The 17,590-nt window shown below is 37.1% G+C and overlaps 2 protein-coding genes across 2 annotated transcripts in view; one reads left to right on the top strand and one right to left on the bottom strand.

Annotated features, from left to right (window-relative positions):
- RnrL (Ribonucleoside diphosphate reductase large subunit) overlaps window positions 1-17,590 on the bottom strand; it is a 190,853-nt gene that overhangs the window by 1,073 nt on the left and 172,190 nt on the right. The gene's annotated exons all lie outside the window — the stretch shown is intronic.
- Window positions 1-17,590, top strand: part of LOC143033843 (uncharacterized) — an 86,167-nt gene that overhangs the window by 37,312 nt on the left and 31,265 nt on the right. The window contains exons 6-9 of the mRNA XM_076199394.1: window positions 5,570-5,754; window positions 6,014-6,296; window positions 6,397-6,516; window positions 7,257-7,358. Coding sequence (XP_076055509.1) covers window positions 5,570-5,754; window positions 6,014-6,296; window positions 6,397-6,516; window positions 7,257-7,358 — 690 coding nt within the window. The remainder of the gene's footprint in view (window positions 1-5,569; window positions 5,755-6,013; window positions 6,297-6,396; window positions 6,517-7,256; window positions 7,359-17,590) is intronic.

The following is a 17,590-nucleotide window of genomic DNA, read 5'->3' as shown; positions in this document are numbered from 1 at the left end:
CCATCCCACCCAGATGCCCTACTTGCTCTCATCATTTTGATAACTGCTTTCACCTTATCTTTCCCTATATCTCCTCCATAGAGCATCTGCATTGTCTAAAAAAACAAAAAAAACAAAAAAAAAAAACAGTGATATACGTTGTATACAATTTTGCTCAACCTAAGAGTAGACTAGGGACAATGAGGCCCCATCTTGTCTTGAGTTTATATTTCAGCAGAATTACATTATCTGGCATAAACCAAAACAAAATCTTAAACTGTACATGAACTGGAGAAATTAGCTTTAATTACAATCATATTCATTTTTGTGTCAGGGATGTGTTATGTCGCCCTGGCTGTTCAACTTATACATGGATGGGGTGGTGCAAGAGGTAAATGCAAGGGTGGTGGGTCAGGGATTGGAGATGTTTAACCACTTCCATACGGTGACACCTACGTAGGCGGCATGAGGAGCAAGTGGGTACTCGATGATGCCGACATTGGCATCTTGATTATATTTGTTGTAGTCGTACCTATGTAAACTCCATTCTCTCTAAACTGGCTTCATCATATTTTCTATGGTTATCAGATGAGAGGGAGGGTGGGAGGGGTGTGGAGTGTATTTAGGGATGAAATGGGTGGGAGTGTTTTTATGCCTTTCCCTTTTTGGCTACCTCCCTTGAAAGGGGGAAAAAGCCTTGGTATATGTATGTATGTATCAAAATACACGGGTGAAAGAGAACGAACGATTGAGCACTGACTATTTTTTATAATGCGATTATTATGACACAACTTCGCACGTCGGGCAGCTAATGCTGCCAGACGTGTGATGTGCCCCGGAGTGAAGAGGTTAAAGAAAATGGAGAAAAATGGGAGGTGAGCCAGCTGTTGTTTATGGAGGGCACTGCACTTGTAGCAGGATCAGAGGAGGGATTGAGGAAGTTGTTGACAGTTTGGGAGAGTGTGTGAAAGAAGAAAGTTGAAGATAAATGTGGGTAAAAGTAAGATAATGAGATGTACAAGGGGTGAAAGTGGCAGCAGGCTGGAAGTGAGCATTAAGGGAGAGCAACTGGAGGAAGTGGATAGTTTTAGATACTTGGGTGCAAATGTGGCAGGAAAGGGTGGAGTGGAGGTGGAGGTAGAATGTAGATTGAGAGAAGCAAGTAAATGCCTTGGTGGATTAAAAAGTGTAATGAGTAGTCATTTGGGAATGGATGCTAAGAGGAGATTGTATGAAGGAGTGATTGTGCCGACAGCACTGTATGGGGCAGAAACATGGAACATAAGAGAGGAAGAGAGAAGGAGTTTGAATGTATTTACCTAGTTATATTTTATGGGGAGGGGAGCTATGCTCGTGGTGTCCCGTCTTCATATCTCATTTTATCTAGACTGTTTTTAAATTCATGTATCATTTTTGCACACACCACATTTTCATCTAACTTGTTGAAAACGTCTATAACCCTGTGGGGAAAGCTGTACTTTTTCAGGTCTCTTCTATAACTGTCTTTCTTGATTTTCTTTCTGTATCCTCTTGTATCTCTACTATCCCATTTTATTAGATCCTCTCTATCAGTAGTTTCTATGCCAGCAGTTTGCCCTGTATTCCTCCTGCAGTTTCTAATTTCTTTAACAATTTCTTATGTGGCACCTTATCAAAAGCTTTTTTCAGGTCTAGAAAGGCACAATCAGCCCATCCATCTCTTTCTTGTATTACATCTATTAGCCTTGAATAGAAACACATTAAGTTTGTGACACATCATCGTCCTTGTCTAAATCCAAATTGCCTTGGATTTAGTACATTGTTTTTTCCAAATGCCTTACCCATCTAATTTTGATAATTCTTTCACAAATTTTAGTTAGTAGGGTCTTCCTTGTTTCCCCCTTTATATATTGGTACTATATTTGCTCTTGTCCAATCTTCTGGAACTTTTCCTACTTTCAATGAACTGCTTATTAGACTATGTATTTTGTCTATTAGTTCATTCCTGCATTCTCTCAAAATCCAGTTTGCCATTTCATCTGGTCCGTGCTATTTTCTGACATCTAGATTACTCAAGTGATTAATTATTTCATTCCTTGTTACTTCTATCTCTTTCATAAGGGGGACTTTCTCCTCCCACTCTATATCCCTAAGTTGTATGTTCTCCCTTGTAAACACTGATTTAAAATGCTTGATCATAATTTCTGCCATTTCCATTTCCTCTGTGTATTCAACTCCTTGTCATAGTTTCTCTAATTCTTGTTAGTTTTTCAGTTTACTTTTTACAAATCTGTAAAATAGTTTTGGATGATCTTTACATTTTTCAATGACATATTTTTCATATTTTCTCTTTTCTTATCTGCACACTTGTACATATTCATTTCTATAACTAATATATATTTTCCATTTTTCAGGTCTTTTGTCTTTTTTCCATTTTATCAAAACTTTATCCCTTTTGTCTTTTAACTCCCTACATCTTTTGATGTACCAACACTTTACATATCCTTTTTCTTGTTTTTGTCTTGGAACATACTTTTCCACTCCTTTATATATTTTTGTCAAAATATTCCATTTCTCTTCTACTGTTGTTTCCTCCTTGTGTATCCTTTCCCAGTCTGCTTTTTGAAAGAATTCTCTTATTTGATAAAAAAAAAAAATCCATTCATCAATCTTCCCCTTCTATATTGTTCATTTTTTTTCCATGTATTTTTCCTCTTTTAGTTCTAGTTCAACCAATATGTGGTCACTTTTACTTATTGGTGTCTTATATTCAATCTTGTCCACTATTTCTGGTTCTGATGTGATTATTAGGTCTAATCTCGATGGTTCTTTCTCATTGCTATACCTAGTATTCTCTTGTATCCATTGCATCATTGTATGCTTATAATCATATCAAGTAGTACATTTCCCCATAGGTCATCACCACCCTTCACTGTCATCTCTTCCCAGCAGATTTCTTTACAATTAAAGTCACTCATTATAACTATTCTTCCTCCATCTTCCATTATCTTATTTAGAGTTATCCTTGTGTCTTCTAACATATTTTTGTGTTCTCTCCCGTCCCATGAAGCCATTTTAGGAGGTACATAATTTACTACAAACTTCCTGCTCTTCCCATCCATGTCCTCCACTTCCATCATAATCATCTCTACTCTATTCTTTCCATATGTGACATTTCTCACATTTATATCCTTCTTAGTCAGGAACATAACTCCCCTTGTTTTACCTCTCTGTTTCTAATCCAATAATGTGCTACACTGTTGGGTGGTAGTGGACCTTTAAATTTTGTCTCTACAATTCCCATTATGTCAGGTTCTTTTTCCTTCAGATAATCATTCAGTTTGTTCAAGCCTGTTATTAAGCCATCTATATTTGTGTAAGACACTTTTAATTTTCTGCTACTTCCATCGTGTTTTCTGTTTCCCTCCCGTTTTTCTCTGCTATGAACCATTTCCTCACTTTCACATCCACTACTCTCCAGTAGAATTTCTCTTTGACTCTGTTCTTTTCTTGTTTTTTCCTTAGCTTCTAGTCTTTTTGTTTTCTCATCCTCCTTTTCCTCTTTATTCATTTCTCTTTTTATCTATACCTGTTTATGCTGATCACTTTTTGCTAGTTTCCCTGTTTTTGCTAAGATATTCTCTGCTGTCGTTTGTGACCTGAATTTAACCTTAATTGATCTGGTCTTATCTGTATTGTATTTTCCTATTCTACATAGTTCTTCATTTTCTTTCCCTGTTTCTTGTTCATCCTCTTGAACTACTAATAGCTTGTTTACCTTTTCCTTCTCTTTTACTCTTGTAGTCCTATTTGGATTATGCTTCTCTTCCATCCCTAATATAATTATACATTTCTTTTTGTCCGCTAAGCCTCTTACTATATTCTCCTTCTCTCTCATCACTTTAATAACTGTGTCCTTATTTTGAAATGAGGTGTCTGAGAAGTATGATGGGGTTTACTAGGCTGGATAGAGTGAGAAATGAGGAGGTGAGGAGGAGAACAGGGTTGGTAGGGGAGTTGGGAGATAGGGTGGATGAAAGAGTATTGGGATGGTTTGGACACATGGAAAGAATGAGTGAAGAATGACTAGTAAAAGAGGTATGGAAGGCAGATGTGGAGGGAGTGAACATGAGGGGGCAACCTAGGATGAGATGGATGGATGGGGTGAAAGGGACTTTGGGGAAGAGGGGAATGTCTGTTGAGGAAGGACGGGAGAAGACAGAAGACAGGGGTGAATGGGGAATGTGTTGTATATGGATGATGTTGTGATGCATGAGGTGGGATGGGTGGGGGGATGGAGGGTGAGGTAGTATATGTAAGAAAATTTGACGCAGCCCAAAGGGATTTCTCCCCGTCTTCTCCTTTTCTGCATGAGGGGACAGAGAGGGGGGGGTCGCCGATTTTATGAAGCAGCCTTACTGTGGATGTGCTGTGTCTTGTGACACTGCCTCTGACCCAGGGCAATAGACAAGATGCAGGGATGATCCGTCATCCAGGAGGTGCCAAGATAAAAGGGAGGGGGGAGGAGAGTGGAGTGTATTTAGGGATGGAATGGGTGGGAATGGTTTTTATGCCCTTTTCTTTTTGGCTACCTACCTTGTAAGGGGGAAAAAGCCTTTGGTATATGTATGTATGTATGTCTTTCTTTGTGATCTGTTGTAACCACTACTACCACCACTGTTCAGACATTCACTCATCACAAGTTTCAGGAACATTTCCTATTTCATATCACTGTGTCTCCTATTTCTGGCCCCATAGACACACACTGAACAATCTTGTCAGCCACTCCACTATTACTAGTCCACCCATTGACAAATATTGCACTTGACATCCATCTAATCCATGTGTTGTTCCAGCTTTAATTTCTTTCAAAGCTAATAGTATATGTTTTTGTAATAGCCTTATCATTTTCCTCTTCCATCGTTCAGGGAGTTGGGAGATAGGATGGATGAAAGAGTACTGTATTTGAGAGATAGGGTGGATGAAAGAGTATTGGGATGGTTTGGAGACATGGAAAAAATAAGTCAAGAAAGATTAGTAAAACAGGTGTGGAAGGCAGAGGTGGAGGAAGTGAACATGAGGGGGCAACCAAGGAGGAGATGGATGGAGTAAAAGGGGCATTGGGAAAGAGGGGAATGTCTGTTGAGGAAGGAAGGGAGAAGACATAAGATAGGGGTGAGTGGAGAATGGTTGTGCATGGATGATGCTGTGATGCATAAGAGTGGGTGGGTGATGGGGGTGAGGGAGTAAATGTGAATGATATTTTGACGCAGCCTGAAGAGATTTCTCCCAGTCTTCTTTTTTTCTGCATGAGGGGATGGAGAGAGGGGGTCACCAATTAAATGAAGCAGCCTTGCATCTCATCCAGGGCAGTGGGTGAGATGCAGGGATAACCCATTATCCAGGAGGTGCCAAGAAAAGAGGGAGGGAGGGGTGGTGAATGGGAGTGGAGTATGTGGGGATGAAATGGATGGGAGTAGATTTATGCCTTTGGCTACCTCTCTTGTAAGGGGGAAAAAGTAGTTGCTGTATGCATGTATGTATCAGTCATTTGCCTAAGCAGTTGTTACATATAATGAAGAATGTTTTCCTTTTCTCTTTGCTTCACCAGGTTGTTGCCGGTATAAAATACCTTTTGACAGTAGAAATTGTTGACACTGACTGTCATAAAACCAATGTTGGTGTTGATGTGAACAGAACATTCTGTCAGCAAGATCCTACAGACACCTCTGATATCTGTGACTTACATGTTGTAGAACAGTCATGGGTGCCCTCAAAAGATCTTGTCCATTTTCAGTAAGTCTTTGATATTTAGCATGTTGTATATACATAATTAGGAAATTGATGTTCTTAAAGGAGCCAAGAAAAGAGGGAGGGAGGGAGGGGTGGTGAATGGGAGTGGAGTATGTGGGGATGAAATGGATGGGAGTGGATTTGGGACTTTGACTTTGGCTACCTCCCTTGTAAGGGTGAAAAAGCTGTTGGTTTATGTATGTATGTATATATGTCAGTCCTTTAAGTTTATTTTTCTTGACTCTTCCTTCTAACATTTTAGGTGTTATGATAGAGATGAATATCCAGGACTTTCAAAAGATCTCAGAGGTGAAATTCCTCCCACTTCAAAGGATGAGTTCATTGTTCCTGTTGTACTTGGCACTGGTTTAAGAGCACCTGTTGATGGTAATAATAATAATAGGCCACTTCTTGGTGGAGAAAGACCAGCTGTCATTGATGAAAAAGTACTTGAAATTGCTGAGATTGTTGTAGAAGAGTATGACAGAAGAGAAGATGATGACAACTATCATAAGATTGTAAAGGTCCATCAAGTATCATCACAGGTAATTAGAAACTTTATAACATACATATTTTTTTATATCCTAATAATATTCACTTACAGAAGAGTATTTTATTCATCTCTATTTATTCTTTTTACTATAGGTTGTAGCAGGCACAAAGTACCGCTTTGTTGTTGAGATAGGGGAAACTCATTGCCATAAGTATGATCCAACATTTATCTCAAGAGACAACTGTCGGCTGGATCCCACTGAAGAACATGAGGTGAGGTTTAATGTATAAGTCTAGAATTGGTACATGTATCCTACATTGATATATTTGTTTTATTTATATATACATACACACACATATATATATATATACACATATATATATACACTCAACCCTCGATTTAGTGGACCTTGAATTTGCGGACTTTCGATTTAGTGGACAAAAAAAGTGTGTCCAGTTGTAACAGTGAATTTCCGGATGAAGTCCATAAAATGAAAATGTGTCCGATAGGTGTCCAGTAGTAATAGCCAAATACCGAACAAAGTCCGTAAAATGAAAATTTGTCCGATGGGTGTCCAGTAGTAACGGTCAAATAGTACCGGACAAAGTCCATAAAATGAAAATTTGTCCGATAGGTGGCACCCCTGGCTGGCACCACTAATCCAATGGAGATCCTGTACTGTACATATGTAAATAGCATCAACTAGATTTAAGGTAAGAAATGGTTCAATTTCTTCTTTATACATAATGTACATCATTATACATATGTACTGTAGCTTTTTATTACATACCTAATACATATATGCACGCCGAAACCTATCGGACAATTTTCTACGTAACGGACTTATGTTCAGTATCCAGTATTGGTAACTGACGGACTTGATCTTCAAATAACGGAGTTTTGCAAATAGCAAACAAGGGTCTGCACGCATTTGTCCATTCAATCGAGGGTTAAGTGTGTATATATATATATTTTTTAATATATTATTTATATTTACAACAAAACTTTCAAGATGTGCATTGCGGAGGTTCATGAACAACCATGGTTGGACACACCTGACTCCAGAAGGATCCTATCACTTTACTGCGATGATCTTGATGATTACCTGCGAAAGGTATTGTCCTTGTTAGAATTCTAAGTATTTTATGCTCTATGTTGCATCCAGTAAGGGAGTTTTATATATATATATATATGTATATATATATATATGTATGTATATATATATATATATATATGTATATGTATATACAGTCACTATCCGAGTTACGACATACACGAGTTACGACCACCCATACTTACGACCACATCTAGCAGATGCCTATTATGAGTTTACTGTACATGTCTGGCAGCACAGCACATAAGATAGTTGTGGCAACTGGCATTGCGTACGGCAGTTATGGCAGAGATGGAAAAGTTGCTATACACGTGGTTGGAACATAATAGGAAAAGAAATGTGAGAGTGACGTTGCAAGCAGTGCAAAGTAAGGCTACAAGTTAATTTTACATGTTGAAAGAAGGTGCAGGTGAAGAATATGCTTCACATGAGTTCATAGTGAGTGCTGGGTGGTTTCGTTGCTTTCGAGAGCGTTACCAGGTTCACCACGTGTTGTCGAAAGGTGAGGCTGCTAGCAGTGATGCGCCTGCAGCTAAGGCATTTGTGGAAGAGTTTGATAAATTATGGATGAAGGATATTTACGTACATACGACCACGTCTAGCTGATGCCTATTATGAGTTTACTAATACGAATACACTATAATAAGTATTTTCTTTCTTTAACTTACCATATCATATTAATAACTAAGCAACTGAAAACAATACTGTATACAACTGTAGTAGAGAAGCCAAACACAGAGTATGGGATCCAATGTATTTAACGTTTCGCCCACCAGGGCTTCTTCAGAAATAACATAGTGGACAAACATCTGACTCCTTATATAACCCGAGCTTGCGGGGAGAAACGAACATGAAACTGGTGTTTAAAAAAAAAAAAAAAAAAGTAGAGACTGAACAACTTCACACCAGGCTTAATGACCCCCTTATGGGTCGATAGCCTTAAAAAAGTCCACTATGTTATTTCGGGAGAAGCCCTGCTGGGCGCAACGTTAAATACATTGGATCCCATACTCTGCATTTGGCTTCTCTCCTACAGTGCTGTTGCAGTCATTGCTGTACCTATATCTCACACTTAGAATGGATTGAAATGGATGAGAAAAATAGATCTTAAAATTCACATATATTTAGAGTACATACAACAATTGAAGAATTAAGAAAAAATTATTAAAAGGAAACTACAATTTAGAAATGAGGAGGTGAGGAGGAGAACAGGGGTGAAAAAGGATTTGGGAGATAGGGTTGATGAAAGAATATTAGGATGGTTTGGACACATGGAAAGAATGAGTGAAGAAAGACTAGTAAAAGAGGTATGGAAGGCAGATGTGGAGGGAGTGAACATGAGGGGACGTCCTAGGATGAGGTGGATGGATGGGGTGAAGGGGGCTTTGGGGAAGAGGGGAATGTCTGTTAAGGAAGGGAGAGGACGGAAGACAGAGGTGAGTGGAGAATGGTTGTATATGGATGATGTTGTGATTGCATGAGGAGGAATGGGCGGGGGGTAGTATGTGTGAGTAAATTTTGACGCAGCCCGAAGGGATTTTCTCCCCGTCCTCTCCTTATATGCAAGGAGGGACAGAGAGGGGGGGGTCGCCGATTAAATGAAGCGGCCTTGCTGTGGATGTGCTGTGTCTTGCGACACTGCTTCTGACCCAGGGCGGTGGGCAGGGTGCAGGGATGACCCGTCATCCAGGAGGTGCTCAGATGAGAGGGAGGGTGGGAGGGGTGTGGAGTGTATGTAGGGATGAAATGGGTGGGAGTGTTTTTATGCCTTTCCCTTTTTGGCTACCTCCCTTGGAAGGGGGAAAAAGCCTTGGTATATGTATGTATGTATGTATGTATGTACAATTTAAAAAACTCAAAAATGGTAAGCAAGGTTATATTTAATATGTATTTACCTAGTTGTATTTACCTAGTTGTATTTTACGGGAAGGGGAGCTATGCTCGTGGGGTCCCGTCTTCATATCTCATTTTATCTAAACTATTTTTAAATTCATGTATTGTTTTTGCACACACCACTTTCTCATCTAACTTGTTCCAACTGTCTATTGCTCTGTGAGGAAAGCTGTTCTTTTTAAAATCTCTTCTATAGCTGTCTTTTTTTATTTTCTTTCCGTGTCCTCTTGTATTTCTGTCATCCCATTTTATCAGATTCTCTCTATCAGTAATTTCTATGCCTTTCATGATTCTGTAAATAGCTATCAAATCTCCTCTCTCTCTTCTTTGCTCTAGTGTCTGTAGTTTAAGTTTTTGTAGTCTCTCTTCATATGATAGTTTTGAGAGTGTTGGTGCCAGTTTTGTAATTGCTCTTTGTATTCTTTCAAGTTTTTTTATACATTTTTTTGTACTTGGTGACCATATCGTTGCTGCATATTCCAATCTTGGTCTTATCAGGGTGATTAGGATTTTCCTCACCATTTCTTCATCCAGGTATGTAAATGCCACTTTGATTGTTCTTATTAAATTATAAGTTTCTCCAAAAATCTTATTTATATGTTTCTCAGGTGACATATTATTCATAACAATGACTCCCAGGTCCTTCTCATTTTCTACTTTTTTTATTCCTTCTTTTCCCAAATTATATGATCCTGTTATTCTGTTTTTGCTTTTTCCAAATTCCATTATACTACACTTTTTTGTATTGAACTCCATCTCCCACTTCCTACTCCATTCTTGTACTTTATTTAGATCTCTCTGTAGTGATTCACAATCTTCTTCAGTTTTCACTCTTTTCAGTAATTTTGCATCATCTGCAAAGAAGCTCATATAGCTTTCAATTCCTTCATCCATATCATTAATATATATAGCAAACATTATTGGGGCCAGAACTGTTCCCTGCGGGACACCGCTTATTACTTCATTACATTTTGAGTGCTGATCTCTTATCACTACTCTCATTTTTCTTTCTTGCAAAAAGTCTTCCATCCAATTTAGCAATTTACCTTGTATTCCTCCTTCATATTCTAATTTCTTAAGCAACTTCTTATGTGGTACTTTGTCAAAAGCTTTTTTTAGGTCTAGAAATGCACAATCAGCCCATCCATCTCTTTCTTGTATTATATCTATTAGCCTTGAATAGAAACATATTAAATTGGTGACGCATGATCGTCCTTGTCTGAATCCAAATTGCCTTGGATTTAGTACGTTGTTTTTTTCCAAGTATTTTACCCATCTACTTTTGATAATTCTTTCACATATTTTTGCTATTGTACTTGTTAGAGAGACTGGTCTATAGTTGGTAGGTTCTTCTTTATTTCCTCCTTTATATATAGGTACTATATTTGCTTTTTTCCAATCTTCTGGAACTTTTCCTTCTTTTAAGGAACTGCTTATTATGCTATGTATTTTGTCTGCCAGTTCATTCCTGCATTCTTTCAGAATCCAGTTTGCTATTTCATCTGGCCCATGCGATTTTCTGACATCAAAATTACCCAAGTGTGTCAATATTTCATTCTTTGTTACTTCTATTTCTTCCATAGGGGGGACTTTTTCCTTCCACTCAATCTCTTCAGGTTGTATATTTTCCCTTGTAAACACTGATTTAAAATGTTTGTTCATAATTTCTGCCATTTCCATTTCCTCAGTGTATTCAACTCCTCCTTGTCTTAATTTCTCTAAGTCTTGTTTGTTTTTCAGTTTATTGTTTACAAATCTGTAGAATAGTTTTGGTTGATCTTTACACTTTTCTATAACATCTTTTTCATATTTTCTTTTTTCCTCTCTGCACTTTTGTACATATTCATTTCTATAACCAGTATATATTTTCCATTTTTCAGGTCTTCTGTCTTTTTTCCATCTGTTCCAGGCTTTGTCTCTTTTGTCCTTTAACTCCCTACAACTTTTGTTGTACCAGCATTTTACATATTCTTTTTCTTGTTTTTGTCTTGGGACATACTTTTCCACTCCTTTTTTGTAAATTTTTGTCAAAATATTCCATTTCTCTTCCACTGTTGTTTCTTCTTTGTATATTTCTTCCCAGTTTTCTTGTTGGAAGAATTCTCTTATTTTATCAAAGTTTGTTTTTTCATACATCATTCTTCCTTTTCTATATTGTTCATTTCTTTTCATATATTTTTCTTCATTAAGTTCCAGTTCAATCAATATGTGGTCACTTTTACCTATTGGTGTTTTATATTCAATCTTGTCCACTATTCTAGGTTCAGATGTAATTATTAAGTCTAGCCTCGATGGTTCTTCTTCATTTCTATACCTAGTGTTCTCTTGTATCCATTGTGTCATTGAATGGTCAGTAATCATCTCAAGTAGAGCATTTCCCCATGAGTCATCACCACTCTTTACTGTCATTTCTTCCCAGCAGATTTCTTTGCAATTAAAGTCGCCCATCATAACTATTCTTCCTCCGTCTTCCATTATTTTAGTTAATGCTATCTTTGTGTCCTCTAACATACTTTTATGTTCACTCTCCTCCCATGAGGCTGTTTTCGGAGGCACATAATTGATCACAAATTTTCTGCTCTTCTTATCTCGGTCTTCCACTTCTATCATAATCATCTCTACTGTATTCTTTCCATATATGACACCTTTCACGTTTATATCCTTCTTAGTCAGGAACATAACTCCACCCCCTTGTTTTTTCTCTCTGTTTCTAATCCAATAATTGTATGTATCATGTCCTACACTGTTGGGTGGTAGTGGGCCTTTTAATTTTGTTTCTACAATTCCCATTATGTCCGGTTCTTTTTCTTTCAAATAATCATTCAGTTCATTCAATCCTGTTATCAATCCATCTATATTTGTGTAAGACACTCTTAGTTTTCTGCCACTTCCATTGTATTCTCTGTTTCCCTTATGTTTTTCTTTAGTATGTCGAACTGCTTTATTTTCATGTTCACTACTCTCCAATAGAATCTCTCTTTCTCTGACTCCGTTCTTTCCTCGTTTTTTGCCTTAGCTTCAATTCTTTTCTGCTTTTCTGCCTCTCTTTCCTCCTTATTCATTTCTCTTTTTATCCATACCTTTTTATATTGATCATTTGTTGCTAGTTTCCCTGTCTTGGATAGAATTTTCTCTGCTGTTGTTTGTGACCTGAATTTAATCTTAATTGGTCTGGTCTTATCTGTACTATATTTTCTGAGTCTGAATTTTTCCTCAATTTCCTTTATAATTTCTGGTTCATCTTCCTGGACTAATTTTAATAAACTGCTTACTCTTTCATTTTCCTCCTTGATTCTTGCAGTTCTATCTGGGTTATGTTTCTCTTCCATTCCTAATATAATTATACATTTCTTTTTGTCAGCTAATTCTCTTACTATATTCTCCTTCTGTCTCATCACTTTAATAACTGAGTCTTCATTATGTTCTTTCAATTGCTGTTTGACTATGTCAGTGAATGAAACCTTATTCCCTTCTTGAGTTATTCTCCAATTTTTAGCTTCTGTAGCTAGTTTCTCTCTGTTTTCATTACTATTCTTCTTCAATTTCTCATTCTCCTCCTTTACATTTCCTAACTGTCTTTTTAGGTCCTCTATTTCTTCAGTTAAGTTTCTGTTAGCCTTCTCTAGTTGTTCCAACCTTTCAATTCTTTTAAAAATGGAGTCTACGTTACCTAACTTACGCTCCAAGTCCTCGATCACCTTATCAACTCTCTCCTCTAGTCTTATCAGTCGGGGGGGGGGGGGGGGGTTGTTGTGTCCCCCCCACCCTCTTTAAATCCCTGGAACATATTCTCGTCACTTTCTTCTGTATTGCTCCTCTCTATACTTCTAATCTTTACATTTTTATTAGACATTTGATCCTCGCTAAGTCTTTTGTTTACCTTCCGCTTGTCTGGCTGGTCAAAGTCTACTCCCTCCTCATTTCCTTCCATTTCCCTCAGTAATCCCTCCCCTTTTCCTCTTTCCCTACGTTCCCACTACTCCACGAGCAATTTCCCCCCCACCCTGCAAAAACACTAGGCACTTCTCTTTGCGTTGGGATCCACAGACTTCACTTTTCTTCAGAACGTCTTCTAAGCCGTCCATTCGTTGAAGTGTGTATTTACCTAGTTGTATTTTACGGGAAGGGGAGCTATGCTCGTGGGGTCCCGTCTTCATATCTCATTTTATCTAAACTATTTTTAAATTCATGTATTGATTTTGCACACACCACTTTCTCATCTAACTTGTTCCAACTGTCTATTGCTCTGTGAGGAAAGCTGTTCTTTTTAAAATCTCTTCTATAGCTGTCTTTTTTTATTTTCTTTCCGTGTCCTCTTGTATTTCTGTCATCCCATTTTATCAGATTCTCTCTATCAGTAATTTCTATGCCTTTCATGATTCTGTAAATAGCTATCAAATCTCCTCTCTCTCTTCTTTGCTCTAGTGTCTGTAGTTTAAGTTTTTGTAGTCTCTCTTCATATGATAGTTTTGAGAGTGTTGGTGCCAGTTTTGTAATTGCTCTTTGTATTCTTTCAAGTTTTTTTATACATTTTTTTGTACTTGGTGACCATATCGTTGCTGCATATTCCAATCTTGGTCTTATCAGGGTGATTAGGATTTTCCTCACCATTTCTTCATCCAGGTATGTAAATGCCACTTTGATTGTTCTTATTAAATTATAAGTTTCTCCAAAAATCTTATTTATATGTTTCTCAGGTGACATATTATTCATAACAATGACTCCCAGGTCCTTCTCATTTTCTACTTTTTTTATTCCTTCTTCTCCCAAATTATATGATCCTGTTATTCTGTTTTTGCTTTTTCCAAATTCCATTATACTACACTTTTTTGTATTGAACTCCATCTCCCACTTCCTACTCCATTCTTGTACTTTATTTAGATCTCTCTGTAGTGATTCACAATCTTCTTCAGTTTTCACTCTTTTCAGTAATTTTGTATCATCTGCAAAGAAGCTCATATAGCTTTCAATTCCTTCATCCATATCATTAATATATATAGCAAACATTATTGGGGCCAGAACTGTTCCCTGCGGGACACCGCTTATTACTTCATTCCATTTTGAGTGCTGATCTCTTATCACTACTCTCATTTTTCTTTCTTGCAAAAAGTCTTCCATCCAATTTAGCAATTTACCTTGTATTCCTCCTTCATATTCTAATTTCTTAAGCAACTTCTTATGTGGTACTTTGTCAAAAGCTTTTTTTAGGTCTAGAAATGCACAATCAGCCCATCCATCTCTTTCTTGTATTATATCTATTAGCCTTGAATAGAAACATATTAAATTGGTGACGCATGATCGTCCTTGTCTGAATCCAAATTGCCTTGGGTTTAGTACGTTGTTTTTTTCCAAGTATTTTACCCATCTACTTTTGATAATTCTTTCACATATTTTTGCTATTGTACTTGTTAGAGAGACTGGTCTATAGTTGGTAGGTTCTTCTTTATTTCCTCCTTTATATATAGGTACTATATTTGCTTTTTTCCAATCTTCTGGAACTTTTCCTTCTTTTAAGGAACTGCTTATTATGCTATGTATTTTGTCTGCCAGTTCATTCCTGCATTCTTTCAGAATCCAGTTTGCTATTTCATCTGGCCCATGCGATTTTCTGACATCAAAATTACCCAAGTGTGTCAATATTTCATTCTTTGTTACTTCTATTTCTTCCATAGGGGGGACTTTTTCCTTCCACTCAATCTCTTCAGGTTGTATATTTTCCCTTGTAAACACTGATTTAAAATGTTTGTTCATAATTTCTGCCATTTCCATTTCCTCAGTGTATTCAACTCCTCCTTGTCTTAATTTCTCTAAGTCTTGTTTGTTTTTCAGTTTATTGTTTACAAATCTGTAGAATAGTTTTGGTTGATCTTTACACTTTTCTATAACATCTTTTTCATATTTTCTTTTTTCCTCTCTGCACTTTTGTACATATTCATTTCTATAACCAGTATATATTTTCCATTTTTCAGGTCTTCTGTCTTTTTTCCATCTGTTCCAGGCTTTGTCTCTATTGTCCTTTAACTCCCTACAACTTTTGTTGTACCAGCATTTTACATATTCTTTTTCTTGTTTTTGTCTTGGGACATACTTTTCCACTCCTTTTTTGTAAATTTTTGTCAAAATATTCCATTTCTCTTCCACTGTTGTTTCTTCTTTGTATATTTCTTCCCAGTTTTCTTGTTGGAAGAATTCTCTTATTTTATCAAAGTTTGTTTTTTCATACATCATTCTTCCTTTTCTATATTGTTCATTTCTTTTCATATATTTTTCTTCATTAAGTTCCAGTTCAATCAATATGTGGTCACTTTTACCTATTGGTGTTTTATATTCAATCTTATCTACTATTCTAGGTTCAGATGTAATTATTAAGTCTAGCCTCGATGGTTCTTCTTCATTTCTATACCTAGTGTTCTCTTGTATCCATTGTGTCATTGAATGGTCAGTAATCATCTCAAGTAGAGCATTTCCCCATGAGTCATCACCACTCTTTACTGTCATTTCTTCCCAGCAGATTTCTTTGCAATTAAAGTCGCCCATCATAACTATTCTTCCTCCGTCTTCCATTATTTTAGTTAATGCTATCTTTGTGTCCTCTAACATACTTTTATGTTTACTCTCCTCCCATGAGGCTGTTTTCGGAGGCACATAATTGATCACAAATTTTCTGCTCTTCTTATCTCGGTCTTCCACTTCTATCATAATCATCTCTACTGTATTCTTTCCATATATGACACCTTTCACGTTTATATCCCTCTTAGTCAGGAACATAACTCCACCCCCTTGTTTTTTCTCTCTGTTTCTAATCCAATAATTGTATGTATCATGTCCTACACTGTTGGGTGGTAGTGGGCCTTTTAATTTTGTTTCTACAATTCCCATTATGTCCGGTTCTTTTTCTTTCAAATAATCATTCAGTTCATTCAATCCTGTTATCAATCCATCTATATTTGTGTAAGACACTCTTAGTTTTCTGCCACTTCCATTGTATTCTCTGTTTCCCTTATGTTTTTCTTTAGTATGTCGAACTGCTTTATTTTCATGTTCACTACTCTCCAATAGAATCTCTCTTTCTCTGACTCCGTTCTTTCCTCGTTTTTTGCCTTAGCTTCAATTCTTTTCTTCTTTTCTGCCTCTCTTTCCTCCTTATTCATTTCTCTTTTTATCCATACCTTTTTATATTGATCATTTGTTGCTAGTTTCCCTGTCTTGGATAGAATTTTCTCTGCTGTTGTTTGTGACCTGAATTTAATCTTAATTGGTCTGGTCTTATCTGTACTATATTTTCCGAGTCTGAATTTTTCCTCAATTTCCTTTATAATTTCTGGTTCATCTTCCTGGACTAATTTTAATAAACTGCTTACTCTTTCATTTTCCTCCTTGATTCTTGCGGTTCTATCTGGGTTATGTTTCTCTTCCATTCCTAATATAATTATACATTTCTTTTTGTCAGCTAATTCTCTTACTATATTCTCCTTCTGTCTCATCACTTTAATAACTGAGTCTTCATTATGTTCTTTCAATTGCTGTTTGACTATGTCAGTGAATGAAACCTTATTCCCTTCTTGAGTTATTCTCCAATTTTTAGCTTCTGTAGCTATTTTCTCTTTGTTTTCATTACTATTCTTCTTCAATTTCTCATTCTCCTCCTTTACATTTCCTAACTGTCTTTTTAGGTCCTCTATTTCTTCAGTTAAGTTTCTGTTAGCCTTCTCTAGTTGTTCCAACCTTTCAATTCTTTTAAAAATGGAGTCTACGTTACCTAACTTACGCTCCAAGTCCTCGATCACCTTATCAACTCTCTCCTCTAGTCTTATCAGTCGGGGGGGGGGGGGGGTTGTGTCCCCCCCACCCTCTTTAAATCCCTGGAACATATTCTCGTCACTTTCTTCTGTATTGCTCCTCTCTATACTTCTAATCTTTACATTTTTATTTGCCATTTCGTCATCACTGAGCTGGTCCGGTGGTCTTTTCATGTTGACCTTACGCCCGTCTGCCTGGGCCAAGTCCACCACATCCTCATTTCCTTCCATTTCCCCAGCAATCCCTCCCCCTCTCCTCTTTCCTTACTTTCCCACTACCTCACGAGCAATTTCCCCCCCCCTGCAAATACAAAAAGGCACTTCTCTTTGCGTTGGTATCCACAATCTTCACTTTTCTTCAGAGCGCTCTTCAAGCCGTCCGTTCGCTGAAAGTGTGTGTGTGTGTGTGTGTATACAGGTATAGTATATACATACAGTACCTGCATACATATACTGAAATACAGTACAGTATTAAAACAAAAAAAATAGAAAAAATTATAAAAATTAAACTAAAAAGCATTGATAAATAAACAGTAAACA

Source organism: Oratosquilla oratoria, chromosome 16 (genome assembly GCF_046742065.1).
Source record: "Oratosquilla oratoria isolate Oo_2021 chromosome 16, ASM4674206v1, whole genome shotgun sequence".
In the NCBI taxonomy this organism is placed as follows: Eukaryota; Metazoa; Arthropoda; class Malacostraca; order Stomatopoda; family Squillidae; genus Oratosquilla; species Oratosquilla oratoria.
Note: the sequence above shows the minus strand (reverse complement) of the source record. Positions and strands in the feature narration are given on the sequence as shown.